The sequence below is a fragment of the Elephas maximus genome, chromosome 9 (genome assembly GCF_024166365.1).
Source record: "Elephas maximus indicus isolate mEleMax1 chromosome 9, mEleMax1 primary haplotype, whole genome shotgun sequence".
In the NCBI taxonomy this organism is placed as follows: Eukaryota; Metazoa; Chordata; class Mammalia; order Proboscidea; family Elephantidae; genus Elephas; species Elephas maximus.
Window position 1 is genome coordinate 62,609,906 of NC_064827.1, and position 20,678 is coordinate 62,630,583.

At 45.1% G+C, this 20,678-nt stretch overlaps 1 protein-coding gene across 1 annotated transcript; it reads left to right on the plus strand.

The window, feature by feature from the left end:
• The first annotated feature begins 290 nt into the window (after nucleotides 1-290).
• On the plus strand, nucleotides 291-20,241 carry BSPRY (B-box and SPRY domain containing). The gene is made up of 6 exons (XM_049895101.1): nucleotides 291-533; nucleotides 4,665-4,763; nucleotides 12,434-12,664; nucleotides 14,195-14,220; nucleotides 17,437-17,561; nucleotides 19,715-20,241. Exons 1-6 carry the CDS (start codon nucleotides 321-323, stop codon nucleotides 20,239-20,241), a joined length of 1,221 nt encoding a protein of 406 aa, XP_049751058.1. The 5' UTR covers nucleotides 291-320.
• Nucleotides 20,242-20,678: the final 437 nt, after the last annotated feature.

Sequence of the window (20,678 nt, forward strand, 5' to 3'; positions counted from 1 at the left end):
AGGGACTCGTGAAGTTTCCTATGGCCACCATTAATACTGGTGGCCTGCGTTTGTGTAAAAAACAAACACGCGTACAATGCGATTTAATTAAGCAAAGTATCAAAAACACCGCCTGAGGTCTAAGAGCTGAGACCGGCGGATTCCGGCGGATGTACGGTTGGCACTGCCGGGTCCTCGCCCACCAAGGCAACAGAGCTAGGCGGGAGCAAGTGAAGCGCCGCGGCGCGCGGGCGCGCTGGGCGGGAATAGGGGAGGAGCCAGGAGGCCCCGCCCAGCAGCCACCTGCGACAGGTGGAGCGCGCTGCGACCGGCACTCGGCCATGTCCTCTGAGGGCGCGGGGCCGGGGCTGGGGTCCGGGCCTGGGTCTCAGCCGGGGCCCCAGTCGAGTCCACTCTGCCCCGAACACGGCCAGCCTCTGAGGTGGTTCTGCCGCTCCGAGCGGCGGCTCGTGTGCGCCGCCTGCGCGGAGCTGGGCGGCCGCTGCTGGGGGCACCGCATCCGCCGGGCGGAGGAGCGCGCCGAGGACATGCGGGTGAGCTCGCCTGGGCACCGGAAGGCGGGGGGCGCCAAAGGAAGGGAGCCCTGGGGGGACGCGCCAGGGCGGTGCGCCGGGCCGGATCGGCCGAAGGGGGAGCCTGGGGTCCGGTGGACCCGACTGCAGGTCGAGAAGCCCAGGCACCTCCGTGACATTGGCTGTAGAACAAGGCGGTTAAGGGTGTGGCTTAAGTTCGAATCCCATCCCTGAGTTCGGATCTGAGCCTCGGTTTCTTCATCTGTACTTTGGGGGCAATAATAACTCACATTTATTAGAGTTGTTGTGAGATACAATAAGATTATGGGTAAAATGCTGTTTAGTCATCGTGCCTGTCACATGGCAAGCTCAACTAAAAGTTATTTTGGTAAATTCATGCGCCCCTCCTACTCCACTGGACTGTTGAGGGAAAGGAGAGCTGCGGCTGGCCTTGGTTAATAGAGGGCTCCCTTGCTCCAGCTCCCCGGGGCCAGGTATGCCCCAACTCCAGCCTCTGCAGAAGCTGACTTCTCATAAAACCGGGGCAACTCCTCACCCCTTAGTCCCTCGGCTCAAAGCCCCTCCCTCCACTCTTCTGGCTTCCTGGTGAGGTGATTTCTTTTCCCCTACCGGACTGGCCTTGAGTACAAGCTGGTTTCACCCGGATAAACCGAGAGGGCAGGGAGGATATCAGGAGGTTCCTGCCTGAGCCCTTCACCTAGGGTTTCTCCCCACCTCCACTTCCAGTTTGCCTCCAGGCTGATGACCTCCCAATCACCACCCCTCTTTTGAGCTGCTGAGGTTGGGAGTCGAATTCACCCTGGAGCTTCCTCCATTCACCCTAAACTGTGGTCCCCGGGGGATTTCTTTGTAATTTGATGAAACGGCTTGATTCTCCTAACACCACCCTGAGTCCAGCCCTGTTGTGAGGCCTGAGGGGCTTTACCCAATCGGACTGCCTGTAACAAACGCCTTACAGGGTGCTGAGGCTAGGAAGCTCCCTGTTGATCCTGTCACCACCTCTATCAACAATTGTGCTGATAATAAACTTATACAGTGTGTTGTAATAAACTTGTGTAATGGATAAAAACTTTGCAAATTCCAAACGACTTAAATATCAGTCCTCTCATTCTATCCAGACCAAGCCTTTGAAGTGGAGGCCCTACCCACATTTTACAGATGAGGAAACTGAGGCCTGGCATAGTGCAGTTACTTCACTTCCCCCAAGGTTCCTAAAGTTTAAGGGCTGGACCTGGGGGGTCATTGACTAAGCAAGAGGAAGTAGATGAAGGCAGGAGGTGATACTAATTCAAGTAAGAATTTCCGGAAAATCGTTCAAAAAAAAAAAGTTCCCACCAGAGTTGGATCTGAGTGGCTGAAGGGATGAAGGCTGGGGCAGGGTGGTTGTTTAGGAATATACTCTGCCCTGGGGTGCCTCCACTGTGCCCTCCTGAGACCCTGAGCAGACTTACCTGTCTTAGGCCTGGAGGGAGATGTGTCTTGCCCTCTTCCCTTCCAATTTTGAGGAAGTAAGTATTTTGGAACTCCTTTCCCTATCCTTTTAGCCAGCAAAGAAATTTCGCCCCAGAGCCAAATTGTGACTGAACTGGACAAAAACAGCACCAGTTCAACCCTTCTCTCTCTAATCTGGATTCCGACCACATAGCTTTTCAAAATCACTCAGTTCCCTCAGTCTCATGATGAGTTTCATTGCAGCTTCCTCTGAGTTAATTAAATTTTATACCTTTTTATTTAGATTTGTGTGAAATGTAAGCCTAATTTCCTACTTTTGGGGAAAAGGGCTTTCGAGGCTTTCCTGGAAGAGGTACCTGAGTTGCCTTTGGCAGGTGGAACTGGGGCAAAGCTCCTAGGGGAGGAGTCTGGGTGGGAAATAGGGGAGGGGCTTCTTGGAAGGGCTCCAGTTTTAACCTGGAGAAATGGAGTGGAAGAGCAGAGGCTTGGCCATGTCTCCTTGGGCAAATCACTTCTCTGTGGGCCTCAGCTTCCCCGTTTCTAAAACTCTTTCCTTGCTTCCAGGGGTGATGCTCAGAGCTTTGGGAACTGAATGGTTGAATCTTTTGCGGCCAAGGCAGTGGAGGTTCATTCAACAAACGTTTATTCAGGGCCTTCTATGTGAGAAGCTCTTCTAGATAATGGGAGACAGCAGAGAACAGGCCTAAGTTATGGTGCTTATGTTCCAGCAGTGGTGGGGATAGATAGCACAAAACAAAAAAGTAAACAAATACGTAATATGCAGTCAGAGTCTGGGTACAAGGGAAAAAATAAAGCAAAGTAAGGGAACAGGGAGTGGTCAGGGAAGGTCTCTTGGAAGAGTTAACATTTAAGCGGAGACCTGAGTGAAGTGGGGAGGGAGTGTGAGTCATGCAAAAATATGGGGGAAGACTGTTAGAGGCAGAAGGAGCGACAAGTGCAAAGGAGTTTGGTGTTTTTAAGGAACAGAAGGCCTGTGTGGGGAATCGTAGCAGGTGACACTGGAGAGATAAGCCCAGTCACATCAGGTAGGGCCTTGTTGACTAAACTAAGAAACTTGATCTTACCATGCACGCGTGTGTGCGCACGCTTGTGGGCACGTGTGTGTGTGTTGGAAAACAAGTTTTGAGCAACCAAAACCAAACTCATTACTCTCATAGCAACCCTATAGGACCGCGTAGAACTTCTAAGGCTGTAAATCTTTATGGAAGCAGACTGCCACATCTTTCCCCTGTGGAGCAGCTGGTGGACTCCAACTGCTGACCTGTAGGTCAGCAGACAAGCGCTTAAGCACTGCACTACCAGAACTCCTGTTTTGAGCGAGGGTGTGACTTTATCTGATTTCCTTGCAAAAGATGGCTCTGCCTGACTGTGGAGGTCAGAAATGGAAGCCCACTTAGGAGATTCTTACAGTGGTTCCTGTAGAGATGATGGAAATCTGAGTTGAATAAAAGGAGTTGAGGTGATGAGACATAGCCAAAGGAGAGAGATAGGACTCTTTGACTGATTAGATGTGGGGTTGGAGGGAAATTCCTGGATTTTTGGCCTAGGTATGAGGTCAGTAATTGATGGTGCTGTTTAATGAATAGTGATAACTTGGGGAAAAACAGTTTTTGAGAAGCCATGCTCAGGTGCAGGTGTGGAGAGTCAGGGAGTTGGCTAGGAAGGAGGGAGAGAGGCCAAACGGGTTGACAGTGTATGCACGAAAGTGATTATAATGATGGGCCAAGGAATTTCAAAATAAAGAGGAAGGCAAGGTCACAAAGGGGCATGGTGAAAAGTGGCCAGTGAAACGGCACAGCCTCAACTGAGCTGAAGAATTCTGTCCTTCTAGATCCATAAGTCTAGAGTGAGGACTCTAGACTTATGGATCTAGAAGGACAGAATATGGTAGACAGGGTATAGGACCCTCGAAATGAAGATTTTGGAGGTGGAGGTGGATGTGGTATAGTTATCAAGGGAGCTCTGGTGGCACAGTGGTTAAGACCTTGGCTGCTAACCAAAAGGTCAGCGGTAGGAATCCACTAGCTGCTCCTTGGAAACCCTATGGGGCAGTTCTGCTCTGTCCTATAGGGTTGCTATGAGTTGGAATTGACTCGACGGCAACGGGTTTGGTTTTTGGGTATAGTTATTAAAGGAGCCCTGCTGGTACCGTGGTTAAACGCTTTGCTGCTGCTAACCAAAAGGTTGGTGGTTCAAACCCACCAACCACTCCACAGGAGAAAGATGTGGCAGTCTGCTCCCTTAAAGATTACAGCCTTGGAAACTCTATGAGGCAGTTCTACTCTGTCCTATAGGATTGCTATAAGTTGGAATCTACTTGATGGCAATGGATTTGGCTTTGGGGTTTTTTTGTAGTTTTTCGAGGAGCCCTGGTGGCACAGTGGCTAAGAATTTGGCTGCTAACCAAAAGGTCAGAAGTTCGAATCCACCAGCTGCACCTTGGAAACCCTATGAGGCAGTTCTGCTCTGTCTTACAGGGTTGCTATGAGTTGGAATTGACTCGAAGGTAATGGGTTTTCTTTTGGTTTTGGTATAATTATCAATAATGAGGAGGTCTAGGAGTGGGTGCCTGAGGTGGGGTAGAAGGAAAAAAATTAATGGAATAGAATGATGATGGATTATATACATGGATCAACATGGGTGTGGTTTGTGTTGCAGAACAAGATTGTGGACCAGTGTGAAAGGCTGCAGTTACAGAGTGCCTGCATCACCAAGTATGTGGCTGAGGTCCTGACAGAAAAGAACCAGAGAGCAGTGGTAATTCTTCCCTTTGCCCCTCTGTTCTTGGCCCCCTCCCAGGAGAAGACCCCAGCCTTAGTGGCTTGTACCAGTCTAGGATTCCTTCCCATTTACACAGACTCATTGTGCTACTAGTGGAGCCGGATGTCCAGGAGGGATGGTTTACCATCTCCCTGAGCCTTGTTTTCACCATCTGAGCAGAGTGAGCTTTTTCCAGTCACACACTGGGTATAAAGACTGCTAGAAGGCTATTTTCTTGGGTATCTTGGGATAGAGGATCAGGAAGGGTAGCATTCCTCTACTACCTAATTATTTTGTGCACAGCCCCAGAATTATAAAATAACCTAGAGACTTTTATATTATTTCCTATGACAATTTTGTGCAGTAGGTAGCTATGACATTCCTGTTTACAGATGAGGAAATGGGTCTCATAGAGGTTAATTGACCTGTCCAAGGTCCTACAGCTTCCCTGGTAGAGTTAGTTTTATGACGTGGGTCTTCCACCTCCCAGGCCAGTGCACCTTCTGATACATCCCACTGCTGATCCTTTCTTCAGTTGTCTCATTGCCACTGCTGTGTCTTCACTCTCAGCCATGCAATATGCAAATACCCTTCAAGGGCAGGGGCCCTGAATTTCTATACATTCCCTTCCTACTTCTTATGGGACATGGGGCAGGCTTGGGACTGTCATAGTCAAGGCTCTTGATCACATGGAACAGAACCCAGTTGAACTAGCATAAGCAATACAGGAAATTTACTGGGAGGATACAGGGGTCATTCAGAACCTAAAGAAGTCTAAAACAAGGAACCAGAAAACTGCTAGGAGTCCAGGCAACTGTTCTGTATGCATTTCTGTTTCTCTTTGCGTGATGACCTCTCATTCTCACACTCTCTTTCTCTCTCTCTCTCATTTCCATCCTTTACATTTTCTTGACTCACTGCACTAGCTAGGACCTCAGTAGAATGTTGAATAGAAGTTAGTGTAGCAGATCCCTAACTTTAAGGGGGGGAGTACTTCCAACATTTCACCATTCATTTATTCAGCAAATCCTCATTGAGCACCTCCACATGGCAGGCACTATTGTTTGTGCTGGAGATTCCACAGTCAGCAAAACATATGAAAACTCCTGTTTTCATGAAGTTTACATTCCAGTCAGGGGAAAGGGACAATAGCACATAAAATATGTGTTATGTCAGAAGAATGAACACATCTGTTTTGGAAGAGGTACAGCCAGAATGCTCCTTAGAAATGAGGATGGCGAGACTTCGTCTCGTGTACTTTGGACATGTCATCAGGAGGGACCAGTCCCTGGAGAAGGACATCATGCTTGGTAAAGTAGACAAAACAAATCATACCTGTTGCTGTAAAGTTGAATCTGACTCACAGTGACCCTATAGGACAGAGTTGAACTCCTCCATAGAGTTTCCAAAGAGTGCTTGGTGGATTCGAACTGCCAACCTTTTGGTTAGTAGCCATAGTTCCTAAACACTAAGCCACCAGGGTTTCCTGGTAAAGTAGAGGGCAAGTGAAAAAGAAGACCCTCAATGAGATGGACTGACACAGTGGCTGCAACAATGGACTCAAACATAGCCCTGGTGGCAGAGTGGTTAAATGTTAGGCTTCTAGCCTAAAGGTTGGCAGTTTGAACCCACCAGTGGCTCCAAGGAAGAAAAAAACTTGGCGATCTGTTTCCTAAAGATTACAGCCTAGGAAACCCTGTGGTTCGGTTCTACTCTGTCACATAGAGTTGCTATGAGTTGGAATCGACTCAGTGGCACACAAGAACAACCACAATCTTAGTTTAGGATTCTTTAGGATTTTTGCATCTATACTCAGAGGTGAGGTTAGCCTATGAATTTTGTCTTTTGCATAGTCCTTGTCAGATTTTGGTATCAAGGTTATATAAGCCTCATTAAATGAGTTGGGAAACAGAACTCTCTCTATTTTTACTGAAACAGTTTGTATTGGATTGAAAGTGTCTGTGCCATGGATGTTTGGTGACACTCCCTGCAAAACTATCTGGGCTTGGTGTTTTCGTTGGTAGATTTGTAACCAGTAATTCATTTCCCACCATGCTTATAGGATTATTCCTGTTCCTTCTTTTCTCTTGAATTGGTTTTGGTCAGTTTTTCTTGGGAAAATTATCTATTTCATCTGTTTTTAAATTTAATGCCATGAAGTTGTTCTTAGTTTTATGATTTTAAAATCTTTGTTGTATGTGGATGTCCACCTTTCACTCCTGTCTTTGCTTAGTAAAGTTGTCACAGGTTTGACTATTAGTTTTTTCAAAGTAACACCAACTTTTAGGTTTTTTTTTTTTTGCTTCTCTATTTTATATCTTTGTTTTTTACTTCATTACTGTTTCCTCTTTATCATTTTTTTTTCCTGCTGATTTCTTTGGATATACTGATTTTTTTTTTTTTAATTGTGCTTTAGGTGAAACTTTACAGCTCAAGTCAGTTTCTTATACAAAAATTTATATACATATTGTTATGTGACAGTAGTTGCAATTCCCACAATGTGACAGCACACTCCCCGTTTCCACCCCGGCTTTCTTGTGTCCATTCAACCAGTTCCTGTCCCTTCCTGCCTTCTCATTCTGCCTCCAGACAGGAACCACCCATTTGGTCTCTTGTATCTGCTTGAACCCCCCACGTGTCTGTGGTGTTTGTCGTACTGTGGGGGCTTGTGTGTTACTGTGATGCTGGAAGCTATGCCACTGGTATTCAGATACCAGCAGGGTCACCCATGGAGGACAGGTTTCAGCTGAGCTTCCAGACTAAGACAGACTAGGAAGAAGGTCTACTTCTGAAAAGCATTAGCCAGTGAAAACCTTATGAATAGCAGCAGAACACTGTCTGATATAGTGCTGGAAGATGAGCCCCCCGGGATGGAAGGCACTCAAAAGATGACTGGGGAAGAGCTGCCTCCTCAAAGTAGAGTCGACCTTAATGACGTGGATGGAGTAAAGCTTTTGGGACCTTCATTTGCTGATGTAGCATGACTCAAAATGAGAAGAAACAGCTGCAAACATCCATTAATAATCGGAACCTGGAATGTACGAAGTATGAATCTAGGAAAATTGGAAATCATCAAAAATGAAATGGAATGCATAAACATCGATATCCTAGGCATTAGTGAGCTGAAATGGACTGGTATTGGCCATTCTGAATCAGACAATCATATAGTCTACTATGCTGGGAATGACAACTCGAAGAGGAATGGTGTTGCATTCATCGTCAAAAAGAACATTTCAAGATCTATCCTGAAGTACGGCGCTGTCAGTGATAGGATAATATCCATACGCCTACAAGGAAGACCAGTTAATATGACTGTTATTCAAATTTACGCACCAACCACTAGGGCCAAAGATGAAGAAATAGAAGATTTTTATCAGCTGCTGCAGTCTGAACTTGATCGAACGTGCAATCAAGATGCATTGATAATTAGTGGCAATTGGAATGCAAAAGTTGGAAACAAAGAAGAAGGATCAGTAGTTGGAAAATATGGCCTTGGTGATAGAAACAATGCTGGTGATTGAATGATAGAATTTTTTAAGACCAACAACTTCATTGCAAATACCTTCTTTCACCAACATAAACAGCGACTGCACACATGGACCTCACCAGATGGAACATGCAGAAATCAAATTGACTACATCTGTGGAAAGAGACGATGGAAAAGCTCAATATCATCAGTCAGAACAAGGCCAGGGGCTGACTGTGGAACAGACCGTCAATTGCTCATATGCAAGTTCAAGCTGAAACTGAAGAAAATCAGACCAAGTCCACGAGAGCCAAAATATGACCTTGAGCATATCCCACCTGAATTTAGAGACCATCTCAAGAATAGATTTGATGCATTGAACACTAGTGACCGCAGACCAGACGAGTTGTGGAATGACATCAAGGACATCATCCATGAAGAAAGCAAGAGGTCACTGAAAAGACAGGAAAGAAAGAAAAGACCAAGGTGGATGTCAGAGGAGACTCTGAAACTTGCTCTTGAGTGTCAAGCAGCTACAGCAAAAGGAAGAATTGATGAAGTCAAAGAACTGAACAGAAGATTTCAAAGGGCCTCTCGAGAAGACAAAGTAAAGTATTATAATGACATGTGCAAAGAGCTGGAGATGGAAAACCAAAAGGGAAGAACACACTCAGCGTTTCTCAAGCTGAAAGAACTGAAGAAAAAATTCAAGCCTCGAGTTGCAATAGTGAAGGATTCCATGGGGGAAAATATTGAATGATGCAGGAAGCATCAAAAGAAGATGCAAGGAATACACAGAGTCATCATACCAAAAAGAATTAGTCATTTAAAGGAAGCACTTCACAGCTTCTTTTTGTCATATTTGAATTGCCAGCATCACTGCCCTTGTGCTTTGGGGCCATTACTAGGTAATATAAGGGTTAGTTGAACAGAAGCACTGGGATACTGTGACAGTGTATCTGATAACTGTATACAGCGTGGCTACCCTGGACAAAGGGGTGATTCACAGTCAGGACGGAGCGGGATGGGGCGAGATTTCTTTACACTACTCAGAACGGTGAGTAGTGTATGAAGTGTTTATTTCTGGAATTTTCCGTTTAATATTTTTGGACTGTGGTTGACTGAGGATAACTGAAACTGTGGAAAGTGAAACCATAGATAAGGGGGTACTAAACCAAAAGCCAAACCCACTGCCGTCAAGTCGATTCCAACTCATAGTGACCCTATAGGACAGTGTAGAACTGTCCCATTGGGTTTCCAAGGCTGTAATCTTTATGTAAACAGAGTGCTACATCTTTCTCCTGTGGCGTGGCTGGTGAGTTGGAACTGCCAACCTTTTGGTTAGCAGCTGAGCGCTTTAACCACTAGCATCCTAAATAAGTCTATTAATTAATTTATTAACTGGTTCAGATCTTTTCTATCCTTACGAATTTTTATCTGCTAGATTTATTGATTACTGGCAAGGCCATTTAAATTTTCATATTATAACTATGAATAGATTTGTCTTATTTTTCCCCAGAATTCTGTCAATTATTATTTTTATATTTTGACAGTATGTTATTAATGTATACAATTTACATTTGTTATATATTCTTAGTAAATCATTATTTTTATAATTTTATAATGACCCTTTATACATTGAATCTATGGATTGCTTTGTGTAATATTGACATCTTAATGATATTAAGTCTTCCAGTTAATGAACACAGAATGTCTTTCTATTTATTTAGGTACCCTTTAATTTTTTTGGCATAGTGGTTAAGAGTTTGGCTGTTAACCAAAAGGTCGGCAGTTTGAATCTGCCAGGTGCTCCTTGGAAACCTTATGGGGCAGTTTTACTCTGTCCTATAGGGTCGCTATGAGTCGGAATCAACTCGATGGCAATGGGTTTGGGTTTTTTGGTAATTTCTTTTAACAGTGTATTATAGTTTTCAGTGTCCAAGCCTTTTACCTCCCTGGTTAAATTTATTCCTAGGTTTTTTTTTTTATTATTCTTTTAGATGCTATTGTAAATGGAATTCTTTTCTCAATTTCCTTTTCAGATTGTTCATTCCTTGTATATTTTTTCTTTTATTTCCAACTTTTTCTATGTTCTTATGTTTTGCTGTTGTTATTAGGTGCCATCGAGTTGATTTTTTTACTCATAGCAACGCCACGTGACACAGTAGAACTGCCCCATAGGGTTGTCTAGGTTGTAATCTTTATGGGAGCAGATCGGCAGGTATTTCTCCTGCATAGCTGCTGGGTAGGTTCGAACTGCCTACCTTTTGCTTAGCAGCTGAGCACTTAACCATTGCGCCACCAGGGCTTCTTTCTTAGGTTTTTGGTATGTCTTATAACTGGGTTTTGTTTTTTCCTTCCCCCTCCCTTTTTTTAATCTGATCTGGCAATACCTGCCTTTTAACTAGACAGTTTAATCTATTTATCAATATTGTGATTGCTGATATATGTGGATGTATAGCTGTTTTTTTATTTTGTGATTTCTATTTAGTTTACACTCCTGGATTCACTTGCCACTCACTTAGCCACTCTTTCCTTTCTACCAGGCAAATTGTGTGGTCTCGGTTTTTTCTGTAAAACAAGGATGATTGTCCCATTTTCTTTAGGGGCAGGGCACAGGTAACACTGCTGGCTTTGAAGGTGGCAGTTCTACTCTCTGGCGTGAAGGTGGCAGTTAACTCTCATTTGTCTGGCAAAAGTGCAGATGCTTCATGCGGCAGATGCCTTTGCGGAATATTGGTTACCAGCTGGCACCTGGTGTAGGTAAAGAGCACTGGACTGAGAGTCAAGAGAACTGGGTTCTCACTTTGGCTAGTGGTGTCTGGGGTCTTAAAAGCTAGTAAGCAGTCATCTAAGATGCATCAATTGGTCTCAACCCACCTGGAGCAAAGGAGAATGAAGAACACCAAAGCCACGAGGAAAATATGAGCCCAAGAGAAAGAAGGGGCCACATAAACCAGAGATTCCATCAGCCTGAGACCGGAAGAATTAGATGGTGCCCGGCTACCACTGATGACTGCCCTGACAGGGAACGCAACAGAGAATCCCTGATGGAGCAGGAGAAAAATGGGATGCAGACCTCAAATTCTTGTAAAAATACCAGACTTAATGGTCTGACTGAGACTGGAGGGACCCCGAGATCATGCTCCCCAGACTCTGTGTTAGCTCAAAACTAAAACCATTCTTGAAGCCAACTCTTCAGACAAAGATTAGACCAAACTATAAGACATAAAATGATACCGGTGAGGAGCGTGCTTCTTAGCTGAAGTAGACACATGAGACTATGTGGGCAGTTCCTGTCTGGAGGTGAGATGAGAAGGCAGAGGGTGACAGGAGCTGGTTGAATGGACATGGGAAATACAGGATAGAGAAAAGGAGTGTGCTGTCACATTATATGGAGAGCAACTAGGGTCACATAACAATGTGTGTGTAAGTTTTTGTATGAGAAATGGACTTGAGTTGTAAACTTTCACTTCAAGCACAATTAAAAAAAGAGAGAACTGGGTTCTGTTTCCAGCCTTGACAGTGGCTTACCATGTGAACACTACCAAGAGATTTTAGACTAAGTCATGGAAAATTTTCCCATACAGTTATTACAATAAATATTTGAGTACTAACTGTGTGGTAGGCACTGTGCTAGGGGCTAGAAGAAAGTACTCATTAACTTCATTGATTGAAAATTAATTTCAGGCCTCCTGTGTGGCAGATAAGAATTCTACCACAGAACCAACTGGAATGGATAATTTTAGGAAGTAATGAGTTTTCGTCCTCAGACATGGTCAAAATATCAACTGGACCACCATGTGGTACAGACACTGTTGATGTGGATGACTTTTTTAGGCTCTTCTGCCTACAATTGTGTGGTTCTGTGACCTTGGTCTCAGCCTCAGTATTCCCAATTGTGAAATAATCAGGCAATTCTAAATGATCTCTAAACCCTGTCTAGCTCTTTCATTCTGTGATCCTGGCTCCATGAGTTATGGCCTGCAAGTCTGGATCTTAAATTTCTTTACCCTTAATCATATTTGTGAAGTCCTAGGGCTGGGTTGCAGAGAAAATGGCTTAAGCGCTGTCACTTCCCTTAGCATGCCCATGGCAGACCTTGCTAATCAATCTCATACTCCTTCCAGCTGAGCCCAAACCCGCCTAATCCTGACCGGGGCTTTGCCGGGAACTGACTCCTTGTCTCATCCCTTGACAGAGCATGGCCAGTGCAGCACGAGAACTGGTCATTCAGCGGCTGAGTCTGATACGGAGTCTGTGTGAGAGCGAGGAGCAGAGGTTGCTGGAACAGGTGCATGGTGAAGAGGAGCGGGCCCACCAGAGTATCCTGACACAGCGGGTGCACTGGGCCGAGGTGCTACAGAAGCTTGACACCATCCGCACTAGCCTGGTGGACATGTTAACTCACCTGGATGACCTCCAGCTGATTGTAAGTCTTGCATGGGTAGGGGGGACAACCAGTTTGCCAGACTTTCCAAAAGTTTGAAAACACTGGGCATGTTTACTGGAATGAGGATTTGGAGCAGGGGAGAGACAGGAGAATGAACTTATATGGATCATTTTTGTACCTGATAACAATATTCTTTTAATAGTGAGCAAATATTTATTTAGTGCCTACTATGTGCTAAAGGAGCCCTGGTGGTGCAGTGGCTAAAGCAATCGACTGCTTATCACCAGCAGCTTCACGGGAGAAAGATGTGGCAATCTGCTTCTGTAGAGATTTACAGCCTTGGAAACCCTGTGGGGTCACGATGAGTCAGAATACACTCAACGGCAATGGGTTTGGTTTTGGGTGGACTATGTTTAGGCACTGTGCTATGAAGTGGAGTTGCAGGATACAGCTGTCAGTCATTCACAGCCTTAGAAGGAGACAGATAACATAAACTACAATTAGGATATGGAGAGATACGTGCTAAAGGAAATCACTGGGAGCTAGGAGGTCCCAACAAACCAGGTGGCGGTCAGGAAAGGCTTCTTGGAGGAAATGTGTTAGAAGCTGATGCCTGAAAGACAAAAAGATTAGCTAGGTTAAAGGAAGTGGCGAGAGTTCAGAAGTACACAGAGAGAACACTGTACTTGGGGAAGCTGAAAAGAGGTTGAATATGAGAATGTAGAGCTCATCCTTAATCCTACCACTCAGAGGTCACTATGTTACTTTGGTACATATCCTTTGAAATTATTTTATATAAATATACAAATGCCTGCAGTTTTGAGGCATCAGTGTGATGCCTGAATAAAACTGCCAGCCAGAGGAATGAGAATGTAGAACAACTGATGTGTCCCATCACAGTTTCAATTAGGACAGTTTCCGTAACTGTCCGAGATTTTGCATTCATTTACTCATACTGCTTCCATGTACAGAGCACATTTTGTCCCAAACACTGGGAGAGTCACAATAGAAGGTTCAGAAATTGTCCCAGCTATCTGGGAGCTGATAGTTTTCATGGGGGATGCTGTTGGTTAAATAGATGATTATCCTGAAGTGTAGGTAAGGGGAACCCAGGATGCCATGGGGCACAGGGGATAGAGGGATTTATTCTGAGTATGTGTTATTGGAAAAGAGCCCTGGTGGTACAGTGGTTAAGCGCTCAGCTGCTAACTGAAAGGTCTTCAGCCACTAGCTGCTCCGTGGGAGAAAGATGTGGCAGTCTGCTTCCATAAAGATTACGGTCTTGAAAACCCTATGGGGCAGTTCTACTCTGTCCTATAGGGTCGCTATGAGTCGGAATCGACTCAACAGCAATGGGTTTTTGTTTTTTTTTTTAGTGTGTTATTGGGGAGATGTGTAGGGAACAAGGCACAAAGCTTTGTACCAGGCCTTAAAGGAGAAGGATTTTTTTTTTTTATTCTGGAGTCTGTCGACATGGAGCCCTCCACACTAGTTAAATATGCTCAAGTCTTCTCTACCTGCAGGGTTTCTGGTGCCAAGCCTGATTTTGTTTTTTTTTCCCTCTCACAGCAGAAGGAGGAGGAAGTTTTTGAGAGGTGAGTAGGGCCCCTGTGACTTGCTTAGGCAGTTTTGGAGACCATGGTGCTTAGGCCTTTACCCAGACTTGCGTTTAGGCCCCACTGTTGCTGGGAGGGTGTGCAGCTGAGTGGCTTCCCTGGAGCCAGGCTCATCGGACAGGATGTTCCTGTCCCCAGCTCGGAGAACTGCTTCAGGCCCACGGGGAATGGCAATGAAGTAAATATATATTATTTGGAGGCTTGCCACCCTGTTGGAGCATTTTGCCACCCCCATTTATAGATGAGGATGCTGGGGTTCAAAGAGGGGAAGGGATTTCCCTAAGCCCCAGAGCCAGGGCTTGGACCGATACTTTGTAATGCCTGTCCCATTACTGCTGTGTACCTCACTCCCCCTTTCTCTGTTGAAACGATTCTTAAAACTTAAGTCTGCATTATCACTCAAAATTTGCATTTTAATTATGTATTAATAAAAGAATTTCATTAGATCCTGTCTGGGTCCTGAGAGCCAAGAGACTGAGGAAGTGGCCAAAAGAATGTAATTTGTCAGACGTAATTAACCTTGACAAACTTCCTGTCTAGGATTTCAGAGCTATACTTGGGGAGCATAGTCCATTCTTCCTGTGTGTTTATTTTTATATTTAACTTTCAATAGCAATACATGTGCAGGAGAGAAAAAATTCCAATACAAACCACTTAAAAATAAAAAATGAATCTTTGTCACCCCTCCCTAACACTGTTCTTTAGAGGTGATCAGTTTTAATAGATGTATATCTCTTGAACTTTTCCCTAAGTATAGTTGCAGGAGCGTATATAGGTTTTTTGTTTCTCTCCCTCTCTTTTTATTTAAACCAGATGGGATCATTTTATACCTGTTGTATAGGGTTGCTATGAGTCGGAATCAACTCGATGGCACTGGGTTTGGTTTTTGGTTTGGTTTGGTTCTAAAATTTATCAGAATATCTTGGACACATTACCATGTCAGTCTATTTAGATTGACCTCCCTTTTTGGATAGTCTGCGAAGTACTCCACAGTATGGATGTATCCAGATTTATTTTACTATCCCCTGTAAATGCTTGTATGCCTTATTCCTACTTTTTCACTCTTAGGCTCTTTTAACACTTCTGCCAATCTTCTCTTTCTCCTTCTTTATCATCTTTCTTGTCTTCCTCTAGTATATTCTATCCTCAAAGTCAAGCCAATCTGATTTTAAAAACATTTTTTGATCTTTAATTTTTTATTTTGAAATATTTCAAATTTATAGAAAAGTTGCAAGAATGGTACAATGAACTTTACCTAGAATTGCCAGCTGTTAACATTTTGCCACATTTGATGCTCTCTCTCTTTGCCTTTGATCTTTTTTTTCCCTTGAACTATTTGAGGAGGGTAAGACCTTTTATCCCTAACTACTTCAGCTTGTACCTCCTAAGAACAAACGCATTCTCTTACAATTATAATTATTTATAATTATAATTATTAAATCAGGAAATTTAACATCAATGTGATGTTCTTATATACAGTCTATACTCAGATGATGCCAATTGTGCCCCCTCAAAAACTTGACCTACTAATTGAGTTCAAGATTTGTTTGCAGTTCTTTATGTCTTTAGACTGAAGGAATATAGTGTCAAAGTATCATGTTCAAAAGTTGTCAAGCACCTTCTTGTTGGAACATACTTTTCCAACTGAGAAATGCCTGTGTTGGCGCTGGTGTTGTTTCCACACCCATAGCTGGTCTTGCTGCAAAGGCTGGGCACTCTGTTCCCAGCCAGGACCCTGCTGTGTCTGAGTTCCATTTCACTCGCACCCCTTTGGGGCCCCGAGTTTTCTGTACCATGGGGCAGCCGGGCCAGCTAGCTCTCTATAGATACTTGTGCCTGCGTTTGGTCTCAGGTTTGCCTGGGATGACGGCTTAACACTGCCAACATCAGCTCTTGTTTCCTTCCCACCTGATAGCTAGTCTCCTCTGGAGCCGGGCCTCAGTGCTTTGAGAAGGGGCAACAGACTCTCTCTTGTCCAAACCACAAAGAGCCTTTGTTTCTGGAGTCTGCTCTCAGCACTTTCAGGGCCCTGTTCACCTCATTCCTCCAGCCAGGACACTCAGTGACAGTCTTGCAAAGAGTGTGCATCTGTTAGGGGACGTGCCCCACACTCTTAGCTCCCCTTCCTTTATGGGCAGCCATGAGATTTGGGAGAGAGGGTGTGTACTCTCACATCTGCCGTCTGATCTCAAAGCCATCTTCAGGATCAGAGTGGTGGGAAAGTTCTCTCTCAGAACCTAGTTCAGAGGTCTGGAAAGCTCCATGGCAAACCCCCACTTTGTCCTATACCCCTTTGAGATTTTATAGCACACAGGTCAAGGGCAAAATTATTTTGCATGGTATCTGGGCTCCAGCCTGGGCTCTGTTTTTGCACGGAGGCAGGACTTGAATCCCAGCTCTCGTTTCTAGCTGAGTGCCTTCTCTGAATCTCTCTCTGTTCTGTCAAATGAGGTAATTACTACCGCCCAGATTTTTGTAAAAATTAAGTGAGATCTGGTAGGGAAAAGAATGGGCCCAGAGTCTGGCTACTTGATAAATGGCAATGCTCCCTTCCCAGGACCCTGATGTTCCCAAATTACCTTTCCAACAAAACCCACTGTGAACTAAGGGGTGGTAGTTTTTAGGAGCAAAGTGCTCTGACTAATTTATGGTTGGGGTGATGGCTGCCAGTCCTTTCCTGTATCAACCCTGTAGAGGTATATACATTTTAAGAGAAGAGTGGCTATACCTGCTGACCAAACCAAAGGAAACATTACTGCTGCAGTAGTTTTGGAGGGAAGGGAGATTATTCTCTAGGCAGCATGGTCAAGTGGAAGGCCTGCCACACAGGGCTCAAGAGGCCTAGGTCCTTATCTCAGCTATGCCACTCACTTCCTGAGAGACACTGGCAAGTCCCTTCACCCATGGAGCAGACTGTCTCTGAGCTTTCTTACGCCAAGTTTGCTCCTTTTTCAAAATCCGCCTCAGTCTGCCTTGCTGGAATTAAGACTCCTGTGGGGCACAGGGGGAATGTCCACCTTTCCTTTTTGGCTGAAGCTCCCTTTAAGAACTGTTGCTGTAAGGCCTGGCTAGCAATCTAGGTGGCATACTGGAGGGGGGAGGCTTTTTACTTCTGTCCCCCTTCCTTTACCCTGTATTGATCCAGATTCATTTCTAGAACCTGAATTGGTGTCTCTGTTTCTTTCTGTGCATAAGGACCGAGGAAGCAGAGGGCATTTTGGATCCCCAGGAGTCAGTGAAGTTAAACTTTAACGAGAAGTGCGCTTGGAGTCCACTACTGACCCAACTCTGGGCAACGGCAGTCCTTGGGTCCTTCTCAGGTTAGGAGCTGTCAGAGCCCAGCACCAGTAGGAGCAACTGGGTTTCTGTCTGTCTGTCTCTCTGGGGTTTGTTGCATCAGGGCTGTGCGTTTGGGATGGTAGCTTAAACAATCACTGATGTAGATACAGGCGGTCAGTGGGTCCTAGAGCATCTGGACTAGACCCTTCCTGTTTTCAGACCAGTCTGTTCTGTGGTTGGGTCTGGGATAAATCCCATTCCTATAAAGTCCTCCTGACACATGTGGGGTAGCTAAGTATTATTTCTTAGAAACCTCTAGTGGCTCTTTATTTTTGAACATTTTATTGTTGTTTAGGGGAAAGTTTACAGAACAAATTAGTTTCCTATTGAACAATTCATACACAGTTTATTTCATGACATTGGTTGCAAATCCCTCAGTGTGTCAGCATTCTCCTCCCTTCTTCCCTGGGTTCTCCGTATCCATTCACCCAGTTTTCCTGCCCCTACCTTCCTTCTGCATTTTGCTTTTGGGCAAATGCTGCCCTTTAGGTCTCGTACAGTTGATTGTTCTGAGGTGTACATTCCTCACTGGTGCTGTTGTTCATTTTATAGCCCTATCTGTTGTATGGCTATAATGTGATCTCTGGGAGTGATTTCAGTTCCAAGTTTAAAGGCTGTCTAAGGGCCATAGTCTCAGGGGTTCCACCAGTCTCTAGCAGACCAATAAGTCTGGTCTTATTATTTTATTGTGCTTTAGGTGAAAATTTACAGCTCAAGTTAATTTCTCCTTCAAAAATTTATATGTTTTGTGACACTGGTTGCAATCCCATAGTGTGACAGCATGCTCGCCCTTTCCACTCCGGGTTCCCTGTATCCATTTGTCCAGTTCCTGTCCCTTCCTGCCTTCTCATCTTGCTTTTGGATAGGAGTTGCCCATTTGGTCTTGTGTATTTGGTTGAACTAAGCAGCTTGTTCTTTATGTGTATTGTTTTTTGTTTTATAGTCCTGCCTAATCTTTGTCTGAAAAGTGGGCTTTGGGAATGGTTTTAGTTCTGGGTTAGCAGAGTGTCTGAGGGCCATAGTTTTTGGGGTACTCTGGTCTTATGAGCTTGAATTTTGTTCTGCATTTCTTTCCCACTCTGTCCATGATCTACTATTGTGGTCCCAGTCAGAGCGGTAGTGATAGCTGTCTAGTGGCTCTTTAAGAAGATAAAATTGATGGCCAGCTAGAGAGTATCTGGACTGGGGATTAAGATTGCCTGGATTCACCTCAGAAGCCCTGGTGGCACAGTGGTTAAAGTACTTGGCTGCTAACCAAAAGGTTGATGGTTTGAACCCGCCAGTGGCTTTGCAGGAGAAAGATGTGGCAGTCTGCTTCCGTAAAGATTTGCAGCCTCGGAAACCCTCTGGGGCAGTTCTACTCTGTCCTAAAACCAAACCAAACCCAAGCCACACTTCCAGTGATGGTCTTTGTACAGTTCACAGAAAGGTGAGGTTAATGATTGAATTTTTTCTCAATTTTAATCCCCTCCCTTCATAAGATCCTTAAAAATTTAGTATGAGCTAGGGCTACTACCGAAAAGGTCGGCAGTGCAAATCCACCAGCCACTCCTTGGAAACCTTTACTCTAGAATCTGTTATCAGTGCCTGATTTACCAGCAGTCCATTTAGTTAGTTGTTAGAAACTGCTTATCTGATGCTTCCTAGCTTCCAGGAGCTCTGCCTCTAGGGCAAGTCTGGCCTCTTCTGGAGGCTGCAGATAGGACCAACTAGAATGCAGTATGATCAGTGCTGGACGCTAGATGTAGGAACAAAATGCTGGCTTTTCATTTTGACTCTGTTACCAAGTCAGTGTGACCTTGGGCAACTCACTTCTCTCTGGGTCTTATTTCTGTCAGAGTTTACAGATGGCCTTGGGCTAATAATAGCTACTATCATCATTGCCACAATTAATTGAGCACCTATTATATGCTGGGCACTTGACATATATTATCTCATTTAATCCTCACAACTACCCTGTGATAAATCCTGTTCTGACCCCGATTTTACAGATGAGGAAACTGAAGCTCAGAGAGAATGAATGGCTTGTCTAAGATCACACAACCAGTGGGTGGCAAGGAAGCCCTTTGCTACCTGGCAGGACCAGGTTAGGGCTGGGGGTGGGCCCTGGGCAACTCAGAATTCTTTCTGGCAGGCACGGAAGATGTACGTATCGATGAAAGGACTGTCAGCCCCTTCTTGAAATTGTCAGATGATCGAAGGACCCTGACCTTCAGTGCCAAGAAGTCCAAAGCCTGTGCAGATGGCCCGGAGCGCTTTGACCACTGGCCCAATGCCCTGGCTACCACCTCCTTCCAGTCCGGGCTGCACGCCTGGATAGTGAACGTCCAGAACAGTTGTGCCTATAAGGTGGGCGTGGCCACAGGTCAGCTGTCCCGCAAGGGTTCTGGCAGTGACTCTCGTCTGGGCTACAACACCTTCTCCTGGGTCTTCTCCCGCTATGGCCAAGATTTCTGTTTCTCTCACAATGGGCAGCACGAATCCCTGGGGCTGCTGCGTTGCCCAGCGCGACTGGGTGTGTTGCTGGACTTGCGGGCACAAGAGCTGCTATTCTACGAGCCATCCTCCAGCACGGTGCTCCATATCCATCGTGCCCCCTTCCCTGGGCCCCTGTTCCCAGTCTTTGCTGTGGCTGACCAGACCATTTCCATCATCTGCTGACCTTTAGCCACAGGGAGGGCAGGTCCACCTCCCCCAAACCCTTTCAGTCTACGTTTATACACACTGTCCTTTTCCCAAATGTTGTTGTGTATGTAGCATTTCTAAGGGAAACAGGCCCCTGCCTATTAGGCAGCTTTAGGAGGTGGGGCCCATTTCAGATCTGGACACAGCCTTTAAATGCTGGCTATCTCTTGGGAACCTGCTAACTCCCTGGGCCCTAGTCTCCCAGTCCACCATCCATCTGCCCCTCTGAGGGCATCTCCTTCACCACTTTCTCTCCGGCATCCAGTATGATGCCTGGTGCATTGTGAGCATGCAATAAATATTTGGTGAGTGGGTGGACAGGTGATGATGGGTGGATGTGGCAGACTCTTGGAGAAGCACTGACTTTTCAGGCCCCTGCCCTCAGCTTTGGGTATGTAAATGGGGTTCTCTAG

What these genes read in the sequence shown, in the direction of transcription:
- BSPRY (XM_049895101.1), top strand. Translation starts at nt 321, where the DNA reads ATGTCCTCTGAGGGCGCGGGGCCGGGGCTGGGGTCCGGGCCTGGGTCT. An exon ending in AAAAGAACCAGAGAGCAGTG is followed by an intron (nt 4,764 to 12,433) that starts GTAATTCTTCCC and finishes ATCCCTTGACAG; the next exon opens with AGCATGGCCAGTGCAGCACG. An exon ending in TGGATGACCTCCAGCTGATT is followed by an intron (nt 12,665 to 14,194) that starts GTAAGTCTTGCA and finishes TCCCTCTCACAG; the next exon opens with CAGAAGGAGGAGGAAGTTTT.